Source organism: Tachypleus tridentatus, chromosome 8 (assembly GCF_004210375.1).
Source record: "Tachypleus tridentatus isolate NWPU-2018 chromosome 8, ASM421037v1, whole genome shotgun sequence".
In the NCBI taxonomy this organism is placed as follows: domain Eukaryota; kingdom Metazoa; phylum Arthropoda; class Merostomata; order Xiphosura; family Limulidae; genus Tachypleus; species Tachypleus tridentatus.
Window position 1 is genome coordinate 45518922 of NC_134832.1, and position 15140 is coordinate 45534061.

Sequence of the window (15140 nt, forward strand, 5' to 3'; positions counted from 1 at the left end):
GATATAATCTGCAAATGTTGAAGAAAAAGGTAAGTTTAATACAGCTTTCCAACCTATACTTCATTTAACAGTAGGCACAAGAAGACTTAACATTCACAGTTTTTTTTGTGTTTTTTTTAAGATTCTTCACAAACTATTCAAAAACTAAAACATTTGACATCAAACGTAATGAAAACAAAACTGTTTTTTTTTTTCCAATGTGAATGATGTAAAAGATTTACCAGTGTTATCAATTACTTTATAATTTATTAGCAAGTTTTCATTCAAATGTTGCCTATCAATATTTAATATGCTGGAGTATTGTTATTTTGAAGCAAATAATACAAAATTGTTGAATTCTTTTCTTCATGGGAGAAATCACAAAAGATAATTTTTGATGTGCTTTTTCTTTTTAATCATTAGTTTCTGATCAAAGTCAGCTAATTACATATATTTGATCTGAAATTACTGATCCAATGATTTTCAATGTTTGGTGAGAAGATCAGCAGTATTCACAAATCCTAATTTACCAAGTATGTCATTACCTTTGTAGCAAAATAAGTTAAAGTAGTGATAACACCTGGCTATAGATTTAAATATTTAAGAGCAAACACAGATTTATGAGATGAACAAACAATATATTCACACAACTAATTTCACTGCAAATATATTTTGAATAATAAACTCCGTTTATTTCACTACATAACGTATACGATTTGTACAAATTGACTATGTGTGTATTTTCTTTGATCTCTAATCTTCTGTAGAATTATTCCATGGTGTGTCATAGTTCTCAATGACCATATTCTTAAAACGACGCAGCACCACCTGCATCTTCTCTGTTTCACCTCTATTTTCTATTCTTTGTACAATCACACGGCTGATGTTAAGAAAATTCTCATTTTCTGAGTTTACTCCTTTGATCCAATCAATCTCATTTCCAACTTGCATCTACAAATGTAACAGATTGCCTACTATTAGGGTTACAAAGGTGTTACTTTGCTAATTTTAACATGAATAAAATTTCCACATGAGCAAGCAGGATACTTTTAACTTCACTCCTAATGTAATCTAATTATAATGTGACAAGCCAATTACATAAAATTATTATGAAATGTCTTTGAAATTAAAAGCATAATATGTCAGATGGTTAGCTGTAGTTCATTGTACAACACAACAAGATCAACAGAAGGTGAAACTTTTGCTGTGGCAATGAAATGTAAACCTCAAACCCTGGGATTCAGTCTGGTACACTAGTCACCTGCCCTAATTAACCATTACACAAAGAAAATATTAGTTCAAAACACATTTACGTGGTAAGCCATTAGTCACAATATAACAGTTCAAAAAGGCAATATAGCAAACCATTAGGTATAAGAGTGTTAGTCCAAAAAGGTCAGGCAACTATCAGTAGGTCTCGAAAATGTTTGACGTAAGAGACTAAAGACTAATGAGTTAATCCCAGGGATGTGAGTCAAGTGTATATATATATGAATGTAACAAAAGTCTTTGTCTCGGAAATAACTTTCCATTATCATTTCTCACAACTCAAGGTTATTTGATGTATATTTTATGTGCAATAAAACACATCTGGATATCTTATAAATTAGAACATAAAACCAATTCACATTAAAATTCTCTTTCTAATATTAGAGCACAATAAAAATATTGAGTTCCATATTTGAACCAACTCTTTTTTTTTTTCTTTTTACCTATATAAATAACTTGGTTAGAATTAAAGTTTATAAAACTGAATTTTAGTAAATTACAATTATGGGTATTTAAATGCACAAAAAATCAGGAATGAATCCAGCAACAGTGATGTAGCTTTGCATGTATATATGTGAAACTAACAAACTAGTTTTATTCTACAAAACTTTAAACCTAGAAATATTAACAGCATCTTTTTCTATAAACTATATAGTGAAAGGTAATACCTTTTTGCTAATATTTTTTCTTTCATGTGGTCAAAGCATGAAATAGGCAACTCAGATGGGATCACAACTATTATCCAGCCAAACTGAGTTGGTGTAGGTGCCAAGATAAAATGTTCTAAATCCTGCTAATCTCCATTTCTGCTAAAACATCTGGATCAAAATAGTAATCAGTGAATGATGCACAAGGATCTGTTGAACATAACTCAACTCTAACAGTTCTGGACTCTTGGAAGTCCATAACTATTTTCACATTCTCTGAGTCCTAAATCAAACTTTGTTTCTAGTATTTTAATGGCAGATTCAACACTTCATGTTTTTTCAGGAATGAAGCACTGTAGTTGTATAACACATTACTAATTTTGAACCATTTGGTTTTTCTTCTTTCTCTCAATTCAACCAATAAATGCACATGTTTAGACTCGTAGGGGACCAAAGGCAGTTAGTTCAGGCAATGCTATCAAGAGGTTGTTGATATTATATGAAAGTAAATAAATATATGCTGGAGCCTTGATTACCCATGTTGGTCCAGGGAAAGCAACAAATTGCAAATAACAGAAACAGCAAATAACTAAAGCACTAGTGCATTTCAATAATTAATCCATTGTTGAATCTCAATAAAATTTTTCAATATATATAAGTTTTTTAAATTATAATCTTTTTTACTGTCATTTAATCATATTATCATGAAAATTACAAAAGTCGTCATAATCATGAAAGCCGAGTGTTGATCACTCAGTCAGTTGGTCATGCTCTATTTCTCTGAATTTTTTGAGCTACAAAAGTACAATTTCATTGTTTCCCTATCATACTTCCTAATCGATTGCCATTTCATATTTAAGTTAAATTTAATTGCTAACATAGGCGTAAATAGCTCCTAAATATTGGCACTTCTGCTATAGACACAAGTGCATTTGCACCCTATCAATGCCTGTGGAAAATAAGTAAAAAAATTAGCACAATCAAATCTATGCTTGGAAATTATTATGAACAAGTCTTTGTTAAAACATACTGAAGATATTAATTATTTGTAGGTAAGAGGACAATGCATAACTGAACATAAATTTATGGTTAAAAGGATGCCAAGCTACAAATATTTGGTATTCCTGTCTTAATAGCTAAAAATAAAAGAGGCCAGGCCTGACACAGTTGACTTACAATTTGAACACATAGTAGATCCTGCATGCAAAAACCCCAGTTATCAGGCACCACCTGAACTTTTGCATTCAAAATTAATTTCTTAGCGATAATTTCTCCAAAAGATGCAAATTTTTGCCTAGAATTATATTGGAGTAATTGCACAATTATTCTGAAAAAATTTGGAGAAAAAAAACAAAACAAAAACAGATAACTGAGGTACCAGCAAAGCCCCCATTTCTCATTATAACTAGTAGCAAAGTTATACCAGGCACACCTGGTTTCCGAGTTTTTGGGATTGCTCCTAGATCTGAAAAATAGTTCTTAAGGCCTAGATTAAGCTTAATAATCTTGAATTAATCAATAATAATAATGAAAAATCATTAAGGTAATATTTCAATTATTTGTATTTTGGAATAATAATCTAAAACACTAAAATACTTTGATTATATCAATTTCAACTTTAATAATCACTTTATGCAATATCACACCTGAAAAATGCAGATAAAATATTAAAAAATTCTAGTTTCTGACAAAGAATTTTCCATATGGCAATACAGATGAAGTATTTTAGGTATGTCAGTGGTAAATAATGTACTGAATCCAAACTTTGATGAAATTATGTTTATGTTTTGATAATAAAAAACTATAGTAAACAGCATAAGGACAGCCACAGCATAAGTATGAAATGTTAAACACACTTAACCACTATTTAAACCCTTGCATTTTGGTGTGAGCATGTGTACCGATTTTAAAACAACAAAAATAGGTTTCCCAAGAGTGTCCTTTTAAAATTTATCTGAGTCAGTCACATTCAATAAAACTTGTACAGCAAAAGTATTTAAAGTAATTAATAGATTTACATTTTTTAATTTAATTTCTTATCTGATCTGAGATATGGGCAAACTTTCACAATGTATCAGTACATCAACTAATTATTATAGCACAACTAACTTTCATAATGCTGCTAAAGCTATCATTAACTGAAATTTTTAAGCCCTTTGATGTATTTCATTAACTCCAGTTTTAATTATATTTTTGGCTTGTTTTAGAAATTTTTTGAGAAAGCTATCCATCCATAACTTTGAACTTACAGGCTAAAAAAAAAGGTAATAGCACCCACTGCCAACTCTTATGGTACTTTTTTTTTTTTAACAATGGGATTTGACTGTTACTCTAATGGCTCCAAAGTACATTGTATAATTCTGTGATAACAGTCAAACTATAAACTAAAAAAAAACAAAAACTTCCAGATTCATAGTCTCGGCATGCTAACCATTAGGTCATCAGCATTAGATTTCAGTATTCTGCTTGTCTTGTAATTATTTTAAAAGTTGTAGAATAATTGGAGAGTAAAATATAATTAATATTCTACAAGCACTTTCTCTATCAAAAACTACTTATTCTCTGATAGTTTTTATCAAGTGACAAGTGGCAGGTTTTGAATATTCACCTTAGACTGCAAAGCCCTTGTCCTAAGACATTAGTAGTTTGCAAAGTTTACCTTCCCAAAAATATTTAGTTAAAAGTAATTTAAGCTCACATTGATTTGGAATTTCAAGATTATTTTGCATAGCATGACTTTACCATTTTAGATTCCCATCTTGACAAAACCAAGTGAAAACTAAGTTAGTAGTATTTCAATCAGAAAAAATACAAACCCACATTAAGCATCAGTAAAAATAAGGTAAAGTACAAAGTTTGGGAGGAATCTACACATTTTACCTGTGTACTTTTCTTCAGCATCTTTTTGCCATTCACTCTGATCCTGCTCTCATAAAAAACTTCCTCGACTTTACTGAACATGAAAAAAAAGATAATTAGAAATATTAACTTCTACAATTCTGTAAACTTAGTCAACAGTTATACAAAACAACAAATAAACTTTTTGTTGTGAAAAATAGTATAAAAATTATAATTAATTAAAGTTCAATATCAGGCAGATATAATCAAATGTCATGCATAACAAGTTTCACAGTAATAAAAGATTTTGCATTTCCATAACCATTGTCTGGATTTCTGTAACTTAGTTTCTTAATGAGGAAACAACTGTCCATTTACATAACTGCTTATTGCTAATGTCAGACACCACTGTGGACTTCAAAAACAATAAATTAAAAATATAATCAACTAATATATAAGAAAATATATGAATTGCACTAAAATGCCATATCAGAATCCTAAAAAAAATTATTTAATTTAAAAACTTTTCACTCGTAGTATCAATCAGAGGTCAGAAGTTTTTCCAATGGTAAAGAGATTTAAAATGTAAAAAGTCTTATTTTGTGAAAGTATTCAGTATTGTGATGTTTAATAATGTACACAGGATCACAGGCAATAGCTACTGAAGATATAAGCAATGTGTCTAACAATCAAATTAATGTGTCTGAACAACATAGATAAATCTCAAAGCAACTATTTTCATTCTGCTACCACGTTATGTTACTAGGAGTACACCTAGTGTACTGTTCAGACTAACAGCCTACCACAACTTATTTCAACTTTGGTTCTATTCCCTTCACTCCTGTTACTTTACTGAATGCACACCTGTATACCACTAAATATCTCAGTTCAGTGGTTAGCCCTGAGTAGCTTCACTCAAACAGGAAAAACTCTTAGAAGCCTATTTTTAACACAGTAAAATTTGACAAGTTTTTGTTTATCAAAATCATATACATTTCAACAAACAGTATACAGAGTAATACAGACAACAATGTTTTGTTCATCAGAATTAGATATGTTTTGAGGGGTAGTTTTCAAAGTAAATCAAACAACACAATTTTGTTCATCAGATATGTTTTAAGGGAAAATACGCATTTGAAAAATTACTAAATCCTACTGCAGTATAACCAGAGTAAAAAATATCATATTGATGCTTAAAAAGAAATAGATAATTTTAAAATGATAATATAAGAAATAGGTTAAGATTACTCTTTTGTTCACAAAGCAATCATGAAACAGTTAGTAAGGATGCAAGCAATCACACAAGATTATAAACAATAAAATCACACCTAAAATGAGAAAGCAGGAAAGTACCAATCACAGAAATTACTGTTACTAGCTGTAAAGAATAAAAGAAAGTATAGCACTAAAACTATGATACTTCCAATACAGGGTATCTTCTCTAAAACTGTATAAATATAAATAGAACATGCGCTACACCAAACCACCAATACAGGTACATCTCCATGCAACAGCTGATACCTAAGTGATAAACACTTTCATCATCCTTAAGTGCTGTGATATAATACAATTTATGAAAAATTGCAATTCATTAACTTAATCCAGTTTACATCATAACAGTTGTTGTCAAGCAGTTTTATTGTTGGTTTAAATAGTATCTCAACCATTACTATAGCTGGCTTATCCCAGATATCCCAAACAGACCTAGTATAGGTCAAAAGGCTTTGTCAGCACTGGATACAGCAGTTCTAGTATGTTTGGTCATATTATTATATGACCATCTTTTCTCCCACCCAGGTGTTCATAATAATAAGTAAAAATGAAGTAATTTGGTACTTAAACAGTCTCTGTTTTTTAATATTAAAATAGCTACAGAAAAACATAGCAAGGTTATATACTGTATAAGTGTTTTCAAAATAAACAAAATTATATGTATTTTCCCATGACCTCATGCTTCCAATTCAAGGATATTATAATTTATCTATATTAAAAATATATTTCCAACAAGTAATTCCCTCGTCTCACAGGATTAACTGTTCCACTATGTTGCAGCCCTTTATATGCATTTTTTTTTTTATTAAACATGCCACATGCCTTCCACACACCAAAGTGTTTCTCATGCAAATCATTATGTATCACATTTCTACCAATAGAAACATAATGCACTCACATGATGCACGTGACTCCCTCTATATGCCCCTACCAAATTATCACTTTGACATCATCTGGATAAAGAAGATAGTAAGGTGGTAAAGTGTGCAATTAATTCAGTAGAAAAAAAGACAATGTCAATGTCCACAGGCTCAAAGGAGAAAGAAATATGCCTTAAGAAACATGTAAAACAAACAACCTAAGGAAATAGGTTTGGATGGAGAAAAGATAAGAGAATGGTGGACCATATTAATATAACAATTTGAAAGAGCAGATCACTGAAGAGGTCAAAGAATCCAGACAGAATGGATTATCATGGTAAGTATGGGTGACAGAAAAATCCTTTGGTAATGGGGAAAGAAGAAAGATACGGGATAAACCTGCCCAATAACCTGAAATTGAGGAGATGGAAACCTTCAAGTCTAAAATCTATGTGAGAAACTCAGAGACATCAGCAATAGTACGAAGAGCAGCAGGAAATCCCCAAGTCTGAGACCATGTGCAAAAGAACTTTCATTTTTACTGATAAATTTCCAAGGAGAAAGGAAGGATGGATGGAGCCAAATGAAAAACAATAGGAGAAACCAGATCTCCTCACTAAGGACCTGACAAAGGCTAGGCATGAAGACATATGACATGTAGTGCAGGATCCAGAACTGGTGACTGGGGTGGACAAAGGATTGGTTGGTTTGGCGTTTTATGGTGCAATGCAACTAGGCTATCTAATCTGAACATGTGGTAAAAAGTTAAAATTAAAAGTAAAATTTGTAAAAAGGAATTAAGGTAACAAAAAACAAAGTTTAATTTTTGAATTAAAAACATAAATACCATTAAATCCAAATTTGATATCTATTTCACAGCAGTAAGGGAGAAACTACAGTAATACATGTTATAAAGGACTTTCTGTTGCACAATTTTAAGTAACATAACTCACCAGGATGACTAACAGGTGAGTTCAAACATCAACATTAGTCACCTGCAGTTGGCCTTTCCAGTCCTGGTTTTGAGTTATTTGACGTTACTGCCATTTTCTAATTTCAAGTCACACCAAACATGCCCACTCTTTCAGCTGTGGGGACATTATAATGTTACAGTCAATCCTACTATTCACTGGCAAAAGAGTAGCCCAACAGTTGGCAGTGGGTAGTAATGACTAGCTGCCTTCCCTTTAGTCTAACACTCCTAAATTAGGAATGGTTAATGCAGATAGCCCTCATGTAGCTTTGTGCAAAATTCAAAAACAAACAAGCTTCAAATCCAACTAGTTGTACTTTAATTCATAAGAGGGAAACACATTAAAAAAAGTCTCATTGATAAACTAAAGAATTAAATAACATTTAAAAGATTAATGGCCTTTAATAAACTAAAAACATTTGTAAGGTAGACAGTGTCGCCAATGACACTGTCTAATGTTATGGATAAACCTTGGGACAAAACTTTTAAAATGGTGCAGTCGTTGAGAGTTGTAACGATGGCAAGACAGTAAAATGTGGCTTATTGTGACCTGAGTGCCACATAGACAACATATTGGTGCATCAGTCTCAGATAAAAGAAAATGATGAGTTAAAAAACTGTGATCAATGTGTAGTCTAGCTAGGACAACTTTCTCTTTCTGATCCTCATGGAAGCAAGATGGCCAAAGTCCAATAGAAGGTTTTATTTGGAAAAGCTTGTTTTCATGTTGCTCACTCCAAGTCAACTGCCAGCTGGCACAGAGCTGAGCCTTGAATACAGGACCATAGTCCATGTATGGAACAGGCACAGCAGTGATAGTACCAGAGCAGACAGGTTTATATGTGGTGTTGGCAAGCCCGTTCCCTCAAATACCAACATGGCCTGGTATCCAGAAAAACTGGATAGAAATAAATGTTAAAGAGAAATAAGCCAGTCAGTTTTCTACATTGACTAGAACAGGGTGAGAACTAACATGAAGTGATTCCAGGGCCAATAGAGAACTAAGCGAGTCAGTATAAATAGTGCAATTTAAGTATTGCTTAGCTTCTATGTGATCCGGGGCAAGAAAAATGGAATATAGAATAGTCTTCGAGTGACCAAACCGCTGACATTGGAAACATCAGAGAGGGTGTGGAATATATGACTGTAACTTGTAATTAAGATAACCTGCCTTGATGGTGGCAAGTGGACACGATGATGTAAATGTTAAAATAAGGACATTGGTCAGCATCATTATTCCATCTTTGCAAGTGTAGATATGCCTCACTTGGGGATGTTCTTCAAATCCCTCAATGGGTATATCTTCAATAGCCTTTGAATGTAAGAGGAGTTCACTGTGTTTAGATGTGGATGTTTCCACCAATATGCTACCAGAGCAAATCTTTTTGACTGACTTTGGAGAGCCAGCAAGTCCCTTTAGTCCCTTCTGAATGAAAAAGGGAAACATTTGCCCTAAATGTTTGTCTGAAAGAGAATGTAATATAAGAAAATGAGGTACAGGTATTACAAATGTTGAAGATTGCTCCAAGTGATTTGCATGAGACACTCTTTATAATTATTTGATTCAAATAATGGAGAAAAGAAGGCTTGTGGCATGTGTAATAAAGTTTGCATAAAAAGGGAAACAACAAATAGGAATAACCAGTTCTTAGCAAGTTAAAAATTAAACTTACTTATATTATTGTTTATTTTCAAACACCTCAAATGTTAACAGTTCATACTGTCTTTTTTTCATTTCAACAGATTGCATTGAAAAAATGTTATTTTTCATAATCTGTACTTCAAATATATTATTACCTTGAGAATTTTTGTCTTAAGATTGAAAATGTATATATACTTTCATACTTTTAAATAAGTAGTAGTAAAATAAATATGCAATTTCACAAGCAGGCTACATTAAAGTCTGGCCAACCTGCGAGACATGCCTAGTCCATGTTTCAGGACTACATCCAACCGCAATGAATTTAAGTTTGCTTTAATATCTTTATAGTCCTTTGCAGCTTCATTTTCATCATCTAAGTTGTCTTCTTCTTCTTCATCATCGTCTTCAAACTACAATGTGCAAATAAATAATGCACTTCAGATTTAAAATCCAAGTTAAATAAATAGCTAGAAAATTAAATATTTACAAAAAAAGCATCTCAGCTTGCAATGAACACATCCACTACATACTATACACCAATATCAATCCATAACCAGACATTCAACTGTTTGTGAAAAAATAATGTGTGTGTGCATTTTTTTTTATAGCAAAGCCACATCAGGCTATCTGCTGAGCCCACCGAGGGGAGTCAAATCCCTGATTTTAGCATTGTAAATCCATAGGCTTACCGCTGTAGTAGCAGGGAGCATGAAAAAATGGAAGGTGAGTGGGTGAGCTAAAGACAAGGTTATTTTGGTGTTTTAGTAAACATAATGTTACCCACTCTGTAGCATGCAGTTTTAACCTTACACGTGGTTGAGAAATATAGCAAGAAAAATCTACAATTTATTGGTAGCAACTGTAGGCATTCACACATTTATGCATACCAAAAGACAAACTTATGAGCTGGTAAGCTCCCTAAAATTTTTTAAAAATTAAATCATTATGTGGTATAGTAACTAGACAGAGGTGATTATTCAAATATATGAACTTTTGTATTACAAACATAGATAATTTATGTGTGTTTTTACATTACGTTCCAGTGCCCTTAAGTAATTATACTTAAAAGTGAATAACTGGTTGTTTTTCTCCACACATCATAGACATGTTAGAATTTTCAAAAGAGGCATTAATAAATCATATTGGTCATAACAGACAGTCTGGCATCTTGGTAACAAGAGGATTAACAGTAAAAATTGAAACAATGTCCATTTATTTAATCTGCATAACAAACTTTTTAACACTGTGTGTAATTTACAAACTAAATGATGTATCAGGTGGTATTTCAGTTGGAACATACCATGCTACTGACATGTTATTTTACTGTACTTATGTAAATTCTAACATGGAAGAAGATCCGGTTATGGAATAATCTGAAGAGGACATTGTTAATAATTCTAATACAACTTTCACTTATTGCATGCGTTTGATCACAACTCTATTTACTGATTCCAGTTCACTATATAGACATGAATATAACTGGGCAGAAACTTCAACTAATTTACCATTTAAATTGAAGATGCTTCATTTCATATGCCACTGTTATCCAGTGATCTCTCCATCTAATCACTAACATCTTTGTTCTTGTAACAATTCTCAGATCAGAATAGTATGGCTCTCTCATTACTAGACACACCCATCCCATTTTAGTGCTCATCTAAGGATGCATATTTTTTGTCAGGGAGGAACATGGGGAAAGAAGTCAGAATTTTTTCTATATATTATCTAAGCAAAGATGAAACAGGAAAAACCGTCTAGTTCAGAGTGACACTTACAATGAAAGCCTTGGAGGCTTAATCTACAAATGTGATGCAGTTGCTGCCCATTTCACTTTTATTTACTATTTCTTCCATTAAAAGAAGACATTTGTTGGCAAATGACATTACATAACATTTATCATCATATTACCAAGCACGTATTATGTTATACCCTAATAACTTATGATTTGTGTGTTAATAATAATTTACAGATATATTACTTACATTCTGTGCAATCATCTTTCCTGAAAACTTAAACTATTATGTGAACAAACGGCCACATGATAATGAATGTACAAATTGCTTATTGTTGATTGGTTTCTTTCAGACACGTGTAAAATACAGTAAACATAACAAACTGATGGTCTTGTATATAAGACAGCTTTCTGTGTACAAGCTACATAATGTAGTTTACAGTCTACCACTGCCTAATATTATAATAATATTCATCTCAAGGTAGAAATAATGCTAACTTTGCTTTTCAGAATGCTTTTGAACTTATTACAAAAAACAAAGTAATGAAATTTGTAAGAATCTCATTCAACTGCTGTGACATATACTTATCTTTATTTAACCAATCATTTCTGAGTGGTGCATTGTGTAATTTTCCTAAACCAATTAATATGTGGTGGAAGAATAACCACCTTAAAAATCAGTACAGCTGGCAGAAAATATGTATAGAAGATTTTCTTATTGAAGTTCTAGTCATTATACAGAACTGATTAACTCAATCCTGTGACACCATTAACAAATAAAAATGATCAAATATTATTCTGTAATTAGTTCAACTAATTAAGTATACATTTCTTACATTCCTTCTCATAATAACTAGAATGCACAGTTTCATCGGTTGGGCATCTACACCATTAGCAATATTTTATGTAATCCCAAGTTGGATGTTAATTGATTGATTATTAAACTGGCTAAATCAATTTGGTTGAAAAACACAAAGCTAAAATTTCATTACTGATTTATTACAAGCATTGATTCTTCTGTTGTTTTAATGATATATTCCAAGAAATTTATCACAACTAACATGCATTTGCATTTTTTTAACTTATAGTTCAGCTTTTATACACTGATGAATGACTCAAATGGAGAAATTTTCATATTTCCAAAGAATCAACAAAAATTGCTGACTGAAATTAACCTTAAAACCCAGCATTTTTCAACAATATAAAAATACAAGTTTATTATTACTGAAGAACTTAAAAATATATGGAAAATGTTTTGATAAGATCAAATGATTACTAAGTGAATGAATAAAATATGTAACAAGTTTCAACATCATTATGATTTATATGTTCCACCACATTTCTAGAATATATAACTAGAAATTCCTTGGTCACTTAACAGAAGTGAATTAATTAATAATAACAGGTTTCTAATTTTCATAGACTGTCAGAAATTAAATTTCCTTACATAAAACTGATACCTATTCAACTTAACCTGTCAAGAAAGCACTACAAAAAAAAATAAAGGTTATTATTTTACTGCTTGTTCATCAGTTTAAATAAAACAAAAACTACTAAATGCAAAAACACGTATATAAGAATATATTAACTGGTTTGGTTTTGGTTTGTTTTGAATTTCATGTAAAGCTACACGAGGGCTATCTGTGCTAGGAGTCCTTAATTTAGTAGTGTAAGACTAGAAGGAAGGCAGCAAGTTATCGCCACCCACTGCCAACTCTTGGGCTACTCTTTTACCAACAAATAGTGGGATTGACTGTAACATTTTAATGCCACCACAGCTGAAAGGGCAAGCATGTTTGGTGTGACAGGGATTCGAGCCTGTGACCCTCGGATTATGAGTTGAGTGTCTGAATCACCTGGCCATGCCAAGCCATATTAACTGTTAAATGCTTTACTATAAACTGAATTTTAGGCTAAAACTAATTGATATAAAAATATTAATTGCAGTAAATGTACTTGTAATATAATGCCACCAACATAATCAATGCAATTACACCTATATGTATAATCATACAAATAAACATAATACATGCCATTTAGATTATCTTTTTAGGACTAGAAAACAGCAAAGCCAGCCCAGTAAACTTCTTTACAAGATGATAGTGACCTTTTAACTTGTATCATTTAAATACATCTAAAAAATGAAACCTGAAAAAATAAATCTAAAGAAAATGCAAAGAAGTTAACAGCAGCAAGAGCAGTATTCTTGCTATTCAGTGAGACTGACACACTTCAATATCTGCAGCTCAACTTTATAATTGTTTACAGTATTTTCTGCATAACTGATTGTGATTTTTTTTAATGGTTGAAACATGCTAAGTCCACTGATACATTATGCTGTGATCTGCTATACTAAATAAAACAGTTTTATATGCAAACATAATTACAAGAAAATCAGCCCAAAGTATATGATATCATGACTTTAACGACCAGGTAATCTTCCTGTGGCTATTTGCTACCACGGAAAAAAATTTCACAGATAATTTATTTACTGGAATGCACTAAAAATTATATTTGTTTTACTTCTAGCAATATAACACTGATTTTGTGCCTTGAGTGACTTATCCACTAATAGTAATATGTCAAGATTATTCTCTTTGCTCCCATCTATACTAATCATACAAACTGATCTACTCTGTGATTTCCAAATGCACTGCATTGAATTTAGAATAATTAAAGGTGATTTGTTAAGTATCTGTCCAACTCACCAAGCTATTTTGTAATACCTGAACATCCTCAATAATGCTAAAACACTCAAGAGTTTAATGTCATTAGCAAGTTATTAATTATACTGTGTAAATAAATAACAAAGGCCCATGCATTGATCCTCAAGGTAGTAACACTAACATTATCAAGAGTCCAATTTGACCAGGCTCTATTATTAATAATAACAATTAATATATTAGTAAAAACCAATATAAAATGTGGTTTTCTTACTTCTTCATCCTTTGAAGGTTTAACATTTCTTTTTTTACGTGTAGACTTGTGCCTGCAGTTTGAAATATGCGAGTAATACAGATTGTCCGATTTGTTTAACGTTAGAACTACAAAAGTTGACAAGTGGTAACTGCCACTAATAAACTTATTAGTTTTAAAATCTGTACAACTATAAGGCGAACTAGTCGTTACAGAAAATAAATGCCTAAATGACTTGAAATTCAAGCTCTCCGAAATACTTTTTGTACTACTGTTAGGCTTTACTTTCAAATACCCACTTAATGTGTTATAAAAAACATTTTGTCTTTCAATTTTTGGCCTCATCGTGCTCAAACACCACTTACTATAATTAATAATGCTATTATTAACTCTTATGTTATTTATAAATCGCAAATTAGACATAGTAAAGAAATTGAACTAACTCCTTTTTTTAATTTATCTTACACGTGAAGTGGGAAACGGTTATTATTATCAAACTCTCGAATCCCTTTAACAGCAACAATTCTGCAGTAAGGTTACGAACATTTAATTTACGAAGCTTGAACTATATAATCTTATTACTTGCTGCTGTACTATATCGTTTCAAACCCTACAACGAATTACCACGTTTACCCTTAAGATTTTTCAATTCTTGAGCCGTGAATAAAAAACATAGAAAATTCAGCTGGTGATCCTGAATTATACAAGGCAACTATAATTGATTCAATATACTTTACTATATAAACATTTCAAATATTTTCTCTGTTTTATTATTAATAAAAGTCAACCGTTAGTTTTACTGTCAAATAACAAAATATATATATACATACAAAATAACTACTTGTAAACTGTTCTTAGCCACAGCTGCAATAGTAATCATATACGCAAAACAAAACGTTTCAATTACAATACGTTCATTCATAAAGGGAAAAAACACAAACAAACACATTTTATATTTGATTATAATGTAGTATAAAAAAGTTTGTTAAGTTGTAAATACTTCAAGCATCAT

The 15140-nt window shown here is 31.5% G+C and overlaps 1 protein-coding gene across 1 annotated transcript; it reads right to left on the bottom strand.

Annotated features, from left to right (window-relative positions):
* Positions 1–370: 370 nt before the first annotated feature.
* On the bottom strand, positions 371–14908 carry LOC143222335 (uncharacterized). The gene is made up of 4 exons (XM_076448752.1): positions 14150–14908; positions 9751–9890; positions 4776–4848; positions 371–930 (listed from the first exon to the last, which is right to left on the bottom strand). The coding sequence occupies exons 1-4, from the start codon at positions 14549–14551 to the stop codon at positions 733–735; spliced, it is 813 nt and encodes a 270-aa protein (XP_076304867.1). The 5' UTR covers positions 14552–14908; the 3' UTR covers positions 371–732.
* Between the last annotated feature and the right edge of the window lie 232 nt (positions 14909–15140).

Coding starts and splice junctions, on each gene's coding strand:
- LOC143222335 (XM_076448752.1), bottom strand. CDS start 14,551: ATGTCTAATTTGCGATTTATAAATAACATAAGAGTTAATAATAGCATT. Junction 9,891..14,149: donor AACCTTCAAAGGATGAAGAA/GTAAGAAAACCA, acceptor TGCACATTGTAG/TTTGAAGACGATGATGAAGA. Junction 4,849..9,750: donor GGACTAGGCATGTCTCGCAG/GTTGGCCAGACT, acceptor TTTCATGTTCAG/TAAAGTCGAGGAAGTTTTTT.